Source organism: Carassius carassius, chromosome 14, assembly GCF_963082965.1.
Source record: "Carassius carassius chromosome 14, fCarCar2.1, whole genome shotgun sequence".
In the NCBI taxonomy this organism is placed as follows: Eukaryota; Metazoa; Chordata; class Actinopteri; order Cypriniformes; family Cyprinidae; genus Carassius; species Carassius carassius.
In genome coordinates this window covers 29,538,462-29,550,862 of record NC_081768.1, presented here as the reverse complement: position 1 = coordinate 29,550,862, position 12,401 = coordinate 29,538,462, and the positions used below count along the sequence as shown (strand labels likewise).

At 38.2% G+C, this 12,401-nt stretch overlaps 1 protein-coding gene across 1 annotated transcript in view; it reads left to right on the top strand.

Moving 5' to 3' along the window:
* Positions 1-12,401, top strand: part of LOC132157463 (collagen alpha-1(XXI) chain-like) — a 124,998-nt gene that overhangs the window by 75,004 nt on the left and 37,593 nt on the right. Inside the window, exons 17-19 of the mRNA XM_059566822.1 lie at positions 9,100-9,144; positions 9,336-9,389; positions 11,417-11,470. Of these exons, the coding sequence (XP_059422805.1) occupies positions 9,100-9,144; positions 9,336-9,389; positions 11,417-11,470 (153 nt within the window). The remainder of the gene's footprint in view (positions 1-9,099; positions 9,145-9,335; positions 9,390-11,416; positions 11,471-12,401) is intronic.

Here is a 12,401-nt window from a genome sequence, read left to right as displayed (position 1 = left end):
GAGACATTATTGATTTAAACATGAACCAAGTTACTGTACTAAATATTTATTTTAATACAAGAACAGTGCTTTTTCAGTACAGTATATGTATGTAATGAATTAACTGTGCTTTGCAAACAGTACTCTATTAGTAATCGACTAACAACATTGTGACTACCTCTTTAAAAAAAAAGTTGTGTTTTGCAATATGTAAAGATTAGAACACAACACAATATAACATTTTTGCACATTATATTAATATAAAAGATGAGGATAAAAAAAGACAAAAGGAACAAAATAACACAGACACTGCTCTGCAGTAGGGCTCCGAGGTTCTGCTGAACCACAGATCGGAGGTCGTGGCATAATAGGTGACCTTCTGCAATTTATGGGACAGCGTTTGTCGACAAGACTTGAACAGTTTTGGTAGAGCTGTTTCACATAAATATCTCCTTGAAGGCAGATTATATCTGAGATCTAAAGTCTGTTACATTTCTTGAAACCCATCCTTCTCGACTGATTGAATTGGCAACATAGACCTTGCAATAAAACTTGTTACAGAGTTTGTAATCGTTTTCCACTTTTCGCTTTTTTTGTCATATGGTGTTTTCTTTGTGAATGTTTCTGCCAAGGTCTGTTGTGTCTGTTCTGTTTTTGTGCCATGTTTGTAGCAGCAGTGCTGTTTTGCTCAGGACGAAGCCTTTGATACTCTTCAAACTGTGTTTTGTGCGTTGTATGGAGATGATCGAAGAGGTTGGTTGTGGCACTCTGCTACGACAAATTCTACAGATGGGCGACTTTTGTTGCTCGTCTTTTTTGTCAAAACCAAACCATCTCCAGGCTAAAGAAGCTGACCCACGTCTCGCAGTTAGCTCTTCTGGCACTGGTTTTGAGGATGACTGTGTATTTTTGCTTTCTTTGCTCATTTTTGTGTTGTTGCGCTCACATCTAGATAACAAGTGACTGATGAGTAACATACGCATGGCAAACTGTAATGACGTAAGATGTCAGGGGCACTGAGGCATTATGGGCAGTTCACCGTATTAATAAAAATGTTTTAGTTTGTATTTTCTAGAAGTTAAAAGAAGCCCTGTTCGTGTTCGGAGGCTATTCCGGTGGATCTCTTGGGAAAAATATATTCCATCTTTTGGACATATCATTATACAACGCAGTGTTCTAATGATGCAATCACGAAGCTCGCCACTTGAGGATGCCACAGACATTTAAGAAAAACTTTTTAACTTCAGACTTCCGCAAACAACGCATATTTTGCTTTTTCTAGCAGCTATTTTATTAATCGTACATCGGCTTTACTCTTTATGTTTTTGGATTGTTGCTTCAACTAAGAAACGTCATAACACACAGGTGAGAACTCCGTAGTTGTATTGCAAATTAGTAGCAGCTTACTCATGATGGAGGAACGATCGTGATTTTGTGCAAAAAAAAAAAAATAAAATCATTAAATACAGTCAAACAAACCCCTACATTACTTAAATCGCTACATATAATTGTTTAGAAGGTTATAGTGTTTGGTATTTGTTTTCTCTTTAACTTCCTTCATCTCTTTTCATGTTTGGGAGGTCCGATTGTACAAATTATGAAATATTCGATATCCCAATTTTGCATACCGTCCAGACAACAATTTGGATTACCGTCTAAACGATATATCGCCCACCCCAGCCTTAAAAATATATTGTTCAAGTCATTGCATTGCATATGGTCATTATGATATATGAGAACTATTTTTATTTGTGATTCATCACAGTAAAACACACTACTTGCATCAAGTAACATAGTAAATATATAAAGTAATTACATAAAAATACATAGATTTTCAAACATTGTGTAATTTATTGTTTGCTGACAAAGTCTGCTTGAGTAATTTTTAAAAGGCTCATTGTTGGTTACTCTTTTTTCTGTTTCTTTTTGCATACAAAAATAGAAATCAGAGCTTAAACTCCTGGAAAACTCTGAAATGAAGCAAATGTTTTTGCAGATTACACATACATCATCAAGAGGAAGCATTGAAAGAGGAAATGTGCATGACCACAGATATGCTTTAAAATGATAAAATAACAAATCTTGGCAGCTCTTGGGATGTTCTGCAGTTAACCTTAACTTTCCAAAGATCTAAAATGTTACGCTTTCTAAAAGCAGCAAACACAGCCATCAGTATGTGCAATGGTCTGTATTTCAGATTTCAGATTTTGAGATACAATTTAATATACTGCCTGTTGTGGGTTTTTTTATTTTTATGGAGACCTAGCCACTAAAACATGATGTAAACATGTTTTTCATGGGAAATAGCATGTTGCAAAATTATATGGGAACAGGGCATGCTTGTATTTCGGGAATGTACTGAGATCACTCACCTATGTCAATTGGGGGCTTGTCCGCGATCACAGAAAATTAGTTTGTTTAAACAGTATTTTATTGGCTGTGCCACTTGCACTATAACATTTAAAGTGTAGTGTTATAGCATAAATCTGTTAAAATAACTTGCTCCTATGATACTAGGATGTACTAGGTGTGTTGCCTGAGCATTGCTATGTGGTCTATAAGGTGCCCAGGGTGGTTGTTTTCTAGGCAAAGACAAAGTCCCCCCGCTTTCAGCTCAGCTCCTGGTGACCTACTGCTCAGCACATTTTGGATATGCATCTCTTATTAGGGGCCAAGCACCGAAGGGCTAGAAACAAAATTATTTTTTCTTCTGATTTGTTGGATAAAGATGAATGCACCTCATAAATATACATTTGGCGAACTCCTCCTAGACCAGGATTGGGCAACTTCGGGCCTAAAGGGCCACTGTCCTGCAGAGTTCAGCTCCAACCCTAATAAAACACACCTAAACAAGCTAATCAGTGTCTTCAAGATCACTAGGAATCTACAGGCAGGTTTGTTTGATTCAAACCATATCATCTTCAGACCAAGTCAACTAAAACCAAAGGAATTCAAGTTGATCAGTTAAACCGAGGTCAGGTGATATATATATATATATATATATATATATATATATAATTTTTTTTTTCTAATAACTTCTGAATGTTTTGGCCAAAAATCTGGTCACCTTACATTCTGTAACACACGGACTCGTAACACACGGACTCGAGGACAGAAGGTAAGAGTTGGTTAAGTTTATTTTCAATCTGAGGTATATTGAATACTGGAGAGATAAAAGTGAGAGAGTTCAGAGGGACCGTTGAGCAAGGCTTGGATGGCAGGATGGGGTATTGGTTTTTACTGTGCAGCTGGTAACCAGGATGGAAGGAACGTTGCACACACCTCGGGGGTAAACACAGGAGACGAGATCTGGGAAGAGGGATTGCTGGACACTCGGGAGGAATGATGGAGGAACACCTGAGAAACTAAGGAGTCTAGGAGAATGGATTGACAAGAGGTAAGTAGAGAGGTTAGTAGAGAGTCAATGCAGGTAGCTTAGAAACAGGAAGGGCTCCGCTTTGCAGCTACGAGATCGGACAATGTTGGTGACTGAGGTGTGTGCTTTTATGTGGTGGAGAGCTGATGAGATGATCGTGAACAGGTGCTGATGATTAGTACTCAGGTAATGGGGTGCACTGTGATTGGCTGAGTGATGAGCCTGACGGACTTGTGACAGTACCCACTTCTCCAGGGCCCCGCTCCTGAGGGCCGAACACCCCGACGACGTGGTGGTCTCCCTCTGCCCTGGGGAGCTGGATGATCTGGATGTGTCGTATGGAATTCCTCTAGGAGTGTGGGATCAAGTCATCCACTTCCACCACGAAGGGGAGTTCTGGATCTGGATGAACTAGGAGGGGAGTGGTTGTAAAGGCTTGCTTCACCGGTCAGGCTCTGTGGAGACAGGAGGGTGGAAAGGTTTAAGCAGTGATACATGGAAGGTGGGATGAATTCTATATTGTGGAGGGGAGTTGGAGCTTGTAGGTGATGGGATTGATCTGTTCCAGAATTGTGAAGGGGCCGACGAATCTGGGACTATGTTTCCATCTTCTGTCTGCGCACTGCCCGTTGGAGATGGTGGTGAGCCTCGTCCCAGACTCTCTCCCGGAACCAGTAATCTACAGCAGGAACGTCGGAGGGGTCCCCTGACCAGGGGAAGAGAGGGGGCTGGTAACAGAGTACGCATTGGAATGGTGTAAGACCTGTGGATGGTTGACAGAGAGAGTTCTGGGCGTACTCTGCCTAGCCCAGGAACTGGTTCCATGAGTCCTGGTGGCCATGGCGGAAGGTCCTGAGAAATCGGTGGGCATACCGACATCCTGGGGGTCTGTAAGAGATCGTGAAGTTAACCAAGTGAAGAAGACTGCCCATCTAGCTTGGCGGGGATTTAGGCGTTTTGCTTCTCTAAGGTGTTGTAGATTCTTATGGTCTGTGAGGACGGTGAAAGGATGAGCTGCGCTCTCTAGCCGGTGCCACCACTCTTCCAACGCTGATTTGATGGCCAACAGTTCTCGGTTTCCAATGTCATAGCTTCTTCTTCTTTGAGAAGAAGGCACATGGATGGAGTCGAGGAGCAGAGCCCTACCGCTGGGTGAGGACCGCTCCCACTCCCGTGGTAGAGGCATCCACTTCCACCACGAAGGGGAGTTCTGGATCTAGATGAACTAGGAAGGGAGTGGTTGTGAAGGCTTGCTTCAGGGTGGTGAAGGCTTCGGTGGTGGCTGGAGTCCAGGACAGAGACTTGGGTGTATTGCATAGGAGGTTGGTTATGGGACTAGTGATGGTACTGTAGTTCTTAATGAATCTAAGGTAGAAATTGGCAAAACCTAGAAAAGTGCTGGAGTTCTTTGATTGTGGGTGGTTGTGGCCAGGAGGTGTTTGCTTCTGTCTTCTCCCCGTCCATGTGGATTCCCATTTCACTGATTACATAGCCCAGGAAGTGCATGGAGGATTGATGAAAAGTGCATTTTTTCCGGCCTTTAAGAAGAGTTGGAATTGTCGGGGTCTGGATGGGACAGTCCTTACATGCACACAATGTTTTGCACTGCGTACATGAAGTCCTGGAAGATGGAGGGGGGTTGAGTAGGCCATACGGCATGACCATATGAGTTGGTTATTTTCAAACTGTGATACATTGAATACTGGAAAGATGCAAGTGAGAGAGTTCAGAGGGGCCGTTGAGCAAGGCTTGGATGGCAGGATGGGGTATTGGTTTTTACTGAGCAACCGGTGGGGTGACCAGGATGGAAGGAACGTTGCACACACCTCGGGGGTAAACGCAGGAGATGAGATCTGGAGGAACGATGGAGGAACACTGGAGAAACTCAGGAGTCTAGGAGAATGGATTGACAAGAGGTAAGTAGCGAGGTTAGTAGAGAGTCAATGCAGGTAGCTTAGAAACAGGAAGGGTTCCGCTTTGCAGCTACGAGATCAGATAATGTTGGTGTGTGCTTTTATGTGGTAGTGAGCTGATGAGATGATCGTGAACAGGTACTGATGATGGGTACTCAGGTGATGGGGTGCGCTGTGATTGGCTGAGTTATGAGCCTGACCGACTTGTGACACATTTGGAGCAGGATGACAATGAATATATTTGACGAATGCATTGGCGTATCATTCCAGAACTTGGTATGGGTCTTTGGGACCATGCCTTAAATTTGGTTTAGTTTAGTGGCAGCGCTTCTTTGTGGTCAAAAATTTTAACAAAATTTCAAAACACAATAATAACTTTTGATCAATTTAACTTATTGTCATGAGACTTATCTTGATGGATTTCTTTGATCATGCCCAGAACATCAATACTGATTATGTAATAATTGGCTGAACTTCCCATGTCATTCTGATTTATGTTGAAAATCAAACCATGCTGGCAAAAACAAACAAACACACATGGAATTCAAGTTTATAGATGATGACATCACTGATTTCAATGATGAACTGCCTTTTTGCATTATTGATAAACTATTTTCCTATTTAATCGCATTTAAAAAAATGCTAATAGTATATCAACAGTTTACCTTTTTTATTACTAGATTTCTTGGGATATGCTGAGAACATTGATAGCTACTATTCAATAATCAGTCGAACTTCTTGTTTGGCATTTTGATATACACCGACCCTTACGCAAAATAACCATGGTTTTACTATAGTAAAACTGTAGTAACCCATGGTTTTTTGGCGTGTTGACTACCATTTGTATAACCACAGATTTACTACAAATACCATGGTTAAATCATGGTTAATATAGCAAAACCATGGTTAATTTGGGGTTACCATGGTTTAACTATAGTAACCATGGTTTTTTGGTTTTATTTGTAGTAAAACCATGGTTAATTTTCGTAAGGGGAAAACCCCTCCTGGACTATTAGTCCAATTTTCACCAAATTCGACCCAAATCATCTTCATACTATGTCAACAAAACCTTATGGATATTTGTTTGCCGCATTAACATATTTGATGGCATTATGCCAAACTGTTTCTGAGGCTGGATCTCTGCAAAGCTTTAACATATTGACGCCAATCTTTGTGTGTGTCATTGTCACCTCACACTGTCCACACCACATCAATTTGGTAACAGTACCACCTATTGGTCAAAACTGATGTTGTCTCTCTTGTCTGACACAGCCTAAAAAGTCAGGAAACAATTAATGAGGGTATGGGTGAAATTTTGAACACATCAAAGGTGTAAAAGCCCTCTGAAATGCATTTAAGTTGGACTGAAATCTGATTGCACAAACCACTTTGGGACATTAGAGATTTAACTTGAAGTGTAAATGCATATCCTTGTTGAAGTGACATACTATGTAAACATATACTGGCTTTCTGGCAGCTAGATACTATAGTGCAACTGCAACATGCATCGCCTTTTCATCATGTATTTGTGTAAACTGCAACAAATAAACCTCATCTTTCAATATCGCGTCCTGATGTTGAACAGTGAAATAAGTAAAAACACATGAAGTGGCAAGTGTAAATAGGCCCTTGAGTTCAGTGAATTCTCTCCTAACAAGGTGATGATCTGAACAGATAAAAGAGACAAACAAAATATGCAAAGCTCTGTTGGATTTTTTTTCACCAATTTATTATCCATAGATAAAAAAATTCATACCTTGACGACACATGATATGAGGTGCCTTTAACGTCTGTAGCAAAATTGGTGAGTACTTTCATGCCAAAGTATAATACTCCTGGCCAAAGGTTTGTTAAATCAGTGTTTCCTAACCCTGTTCCTGGACGCTGTACACATTTTGGATGTCTCTCTAATCTTAGTAATTTATGTCAGGTCTTGGAGTCTTTACTATAAGGCCAATGAGTTGAATCAAGTGTGTTTTATTTGGAAGAGTTCAAAAATGTGTACCGATGATGTTCAGGAACAGGGTTGGGAAACTTGAAATCCTTAACCCTAGAAGTGCTTGCCTTAGCAAGGACCCCTAATAAAACAAAACAAAATAGATTATCAAGTCACTTTTATTTGTATAACATTTTTAACAATACAGATTGTGTACTGCACATAATCACACAATGAAAACTATTCAAAAATTTAATTAGGTAATGTTAGCATAATCTAACTGTTACCTTAGCAATTACCAACTCAGAGATTATCACCCGGTTATTCAACAAATGCTACAATATTTTGCACATTCAATTATTAATTTATTCCCTTTCTGTTCATAAATGTTACCACTTTTTGGACATGAAAATAATCTTAAATCTTAAAATATTATTAGTATACAAGAAAACATTAATATGGTAATTAGTCCCCACCTCCACTCAATCGCCTCAGCTCAGAACTGCTCCATTACTCAGTTAACTGAGTAAACTCTACACAATGGCACACAGTCTTGGATTAATGGTTGATGCTATGTTATACCTTGCAGTTTTGACAATGAATCTGTGTATGAATGTATTAAAATTCAAAAAAATTACTGAAAAGCTGTCTTAGTTGCAAAACGACCCTGATTTTACAAAGTTACACATGTTCCTGGGACAACATCTTTGTTGTCCCTGGAACAACATTGTGATGAACCAATCAGATTTGAAGAACCAGTTTATAGATTTTGTAAAGTTTATGCTTAAAATCACTGTTTGGTGCAAAATATGTTAACCCTGGAACACATCTAACTCAGCAAAATCAGGACGTGCGTCTTAGTTCATCGCAATCTCACAAAGTTCTGTTATAATCAGTCAAGATCTACACTGCACAAGTAATCTCTTATTCACATCACATATGTACTTTGTTTCTTATAATGAGAGGATTCACAAGTGTGTAAAGCTCAGAACCGATTATACTATTAAAAAAAACTGTGTTTGAGCAGTGAGTGGATTCTAACTTAAACACGTCTGATAGCTCATTGTATTCATGAAATCAACAAAATATGTCTTTGATTAGCTGCATTACTCAGCACTGCAAAGACACATTGTAAATAGAAACCTTTGACCAGATATGAAAAGCCCCATCCATGTTTGTGAGGGTAGGAAATGGATGGTTTCAAACAGCATTTTTTGGCTGTGTTTGGTAAATCAAACTTTACAAGGAGACAATGCTCAGCAATGGTGGTGACTGATGAATTTGCACATACATTGTCTTTAAGTATATTAAAAACACCAGAGAGAATATGTATAAATGCAAAAAAATAAAATAAAATAATAATAATAATAATATTAGCCCTTTAATTATTTAAACAGGAAAGATAGTGTTACAGTACCTTGAGATTTAAATATTTTTCCTTCTACAAATTTTGTAGGTTTTCTGACCTGTTGTTATCTCCGGTGGAGTGGGTCCCTATATTACACTAGTATCTGAATTTAACAACATACTGTTAAAACTATTATTGTCTCTGACTGACAAAGCTTCAAGATGCCAGGAGGGATGCATTTCATATGCGATTAATCCAGACTTCCCATGCATGTTAGCTTCATCAGAAGCCAAGAAAACCCACTAGTGTCCTTACAAAGCATTGTGTACCTCAGAGCCTAACAGTGTTCTTAAATGCACTCGTGTAATTGGACTTTAGTGCTAAAGGCATTAATGAATGTTAAAATCTTTTTTTTTTTCTGATTGCTAGAATGTGCTCAATGTTAAACAAATAGCAGAATTGGAAAATATATATATATACATATTTTTTTTTATTTTATTTTTTTTATTTATTTATTTTTTATTATTTATTTTCTTTTTCTTTTCAGGGCATACCTGGTATACCTGGAAATGATGGTCAGACGGGAATGAAGGTGATGATTTTTAATTTTTTTATTTGCTTATTTTTTGTTTATGTTTCTTATTTGCTGTTGTTTAGAGGTTATGACTCATGTTTTTTTTTCTTCAAAACCTAGTGAGCTGCATGCATTTTATAGTTTATAAGTCTCACTATCATAAATTTAGCTACCCTTTATATATTGAAAATGTACATGTTTTTTTAAAGGGTGAAGCTGGTTTGCCTGGACCAAAAGGAGGCAAAGGTACACCTGGTGACCTTGTAAGTAAATCCCCCCCAAAATTTAAGCACTTAAAAAAAATCATGAAACAAAAAAGAATAACTTTTCACGATGCATTTGATATGTTCAGTGATTTTGGGACAGTTGTGGCCTAATAGTTAGAAAATTTGACTAATGACACATAGGTCTTGGGTTCAATACTCAGTACCAACAAGAAATGTAGGTGGGGGATTGTGTGAATAGTGCTGTCAATACCCATGAAATGAGTGAACCCCCAATTGCTCGAAAAAAAAAAAAATCACATCACAAATCACATAATTCTAAGTGACAAGCTCAGTGAAAACCAGCCAAGATGGTAAATGAAACCATCAACAAACAATCAAACGTGTATAACATTTTTAGTTCCTTTACTATACTGTACCTTTGGTTGGTGCTGGTCTCTGTGTGTGTTAAGTTTTGGTAGTATATAGAACAGAAAGACCAAAATAGCAGTAACCCCTTTTGGGCAATGTATTCTTCTGAGTGGTTACTTAGCTACACTGGTAAACAGTTGCAGCTTTTACTCATAGTGAGACTCACACTGACGACACAAACATACTCCAGTTCGGAGCTCAGTTTGAAACAGAGTCCTGTGAGTCGATGGGATTTGGAATAATTTAGACCAAGTTTGTGTGAGAAAACAATGTAAGTTCTGGACTGACCTCACTAAAGCTTTATTTAATGTATTGGAGATGGTAAAGTATATGCAATTTAAGCTGACATATCTTGAAAATCTGACTTTGTCCATGTTTAAGTGCTATAACTGGGACCCCGGTGCATCTACCAACCCAGAAAACATGAAAAAGAACAACACAGTATTAATATTATTATTATTATTATTATTATTGGTAAGCCTTTTTCTGCAATCTTGTGAAAAAAATAAACACATCAGATTTCGCTTCCCCCATGAAGTGGATATTACCACCCTTTTATCTGCAAGTTTTTACCCACAATGCCATGACACTGGAGAACCAGTTCTAACACCATGGGGAAAGTTCGACCAAAGCATGCTAACTGTTCTGCCTTTGGCTGCACTGAAGAGCACAGAACCAGTCTAGAGTCCCAGTCTGTGACTATGTAAACTGACTCATGTGTTTTTAACATTAACTTGTGTGTATTTGACAGTTTGACAGCGCAATAAGACATGAAAGAGAGCTTAGTTTAGTACTCACATGTAGCGTGACAGCTGATTTCTGTGCATGTGCTTAGTATGTGTGAGTTTGGAAAACCATATATCAGAAGTTTAATCAAAACCAAACAGATGTTTTTTAGCAAAGTTGTGAAAGCAACTAAAGGCACCAGGGTTGCCAGGTTTTCACAAGAAAACCCACAAATCATTACTAAAATTAGCCCAAAACTAGCACAATCGCATTTCGAGGGGGTCCCCAGTTAAAAATCGCATTCTGTCGGGTAAAATACACATTTTTTTGATGGGGTTCCCCTGCTTAAATTCGCATTCCAGGGGATAAATATTGGAATTGATTCAATCCGTGGGCATGAAAAAACAACCCACGGCAAAAGTGTTAAAGTAGCCCAATTCTGCAGGAGAACCAAGTACTTGGCAACACTGAAAGGCACAGACCATATTTTGGAAAAGGGAGCTGGGAGCAGCAGCTCACTTGCATTTAAAGAGACATGCACGAAAACAGCTTGTTTCTGCATCCACTCAAAACAGGGATTTTCAAAATGATTTAATAAATTATCTGTGGGGCATTTTGAGCTGAAACTTCACAGACACATTCCGGGGACACCTGAGACTTATAATATTACATATTATAAAAAGGTCTCCTTTAATGTCAACCAGAAACAGAATTCAAAACCCATTGTACTAATGTACAGTTATGTATTTCCAAGTGAAATAAAATATTTAAAAAATTAATAAAAAGTACTTTATTTTGAGTAAACATTACAAAGACTTTTTTTTTTTTTTGCTAACATTTGCATGGATGAATCTCACACCAAATTTGGTAAACTTGTATTGCATTTTAAAGCTCAGAACATCAGTTTGACTGTGTCTGTTTTTCTACAGGGCGAGATGGGATTGCCTGGGATACCTGGATCAAGTGGACAGCCTGGCCCTAAGGTCACAACTCATGTTTTTACCCTCTAAATGCAGTATGTCCTCTGTAATGTTGAATTCACATGGAAAACATTACAGGAATTGATTACTGAGTTGGAGTCTCTATTACATTATTATAGTGATTTCAAAGCAATTGCAAGACAGATGGTGAAATCCTTTTGTTCTGTCTGCACAGTTTTTCTCAATCTCCTTTCATCATCTGTGTGGACATGCATGTGGATTGCTACATGTGATGTGTAATTGTGCAGAACAAAAGCCATATCTTATAATGGTTACAAGCCTTCAAACTTGTTCCGCTTCAAATTGTGTTTTTTAGATTGCGTCCAAGGAAGGAGACAACAGAGTATGTCCAGATTTCAAATCTCTAGACTTCAGAACGCTAGCCAACAACGCTATCCTTTATGACTCATTGACCACTTTATGAGACAAAATAGACATTTTTCATAAAACAATGACAGCAGAAGGCAAAAATATGTGCACTGTTACGTTGCGTACTAAATATTCTCAGTGACTTCCAAAGAGAGATTTAACTGTCAACCTTTATCTCTGTTTGGGGTCAAGTTTCTTCTGCTTATTAAGGCTGTGTTTATTTCACAGAAAAATAATAATGTGGAATATTATTATAAAAAAGTAAAAGACTCTTTTGTGAAAACTGTGAGATTCTTTGTTCTCATGATTATCCTACAGAAAGTTGAAAAGAATAGCTTTTAAACTAGATGTAATTAGAACTGAAACATATTAGGCAAGACCAAATCATTGAACAGATTCTCTTCTGCTTTCATCTATTTTAGTTCCGGATTAAAAAAAAAAAAAAAAAAAAAAAAAAATATATATATATATATATATATTTACAAATAAAATAAGCAAGACCTTTGAAGTTGAAACTGATGAAATCTGCTTGAGGAACCTCTAAATATGCTCAAAAAAGCAAAAG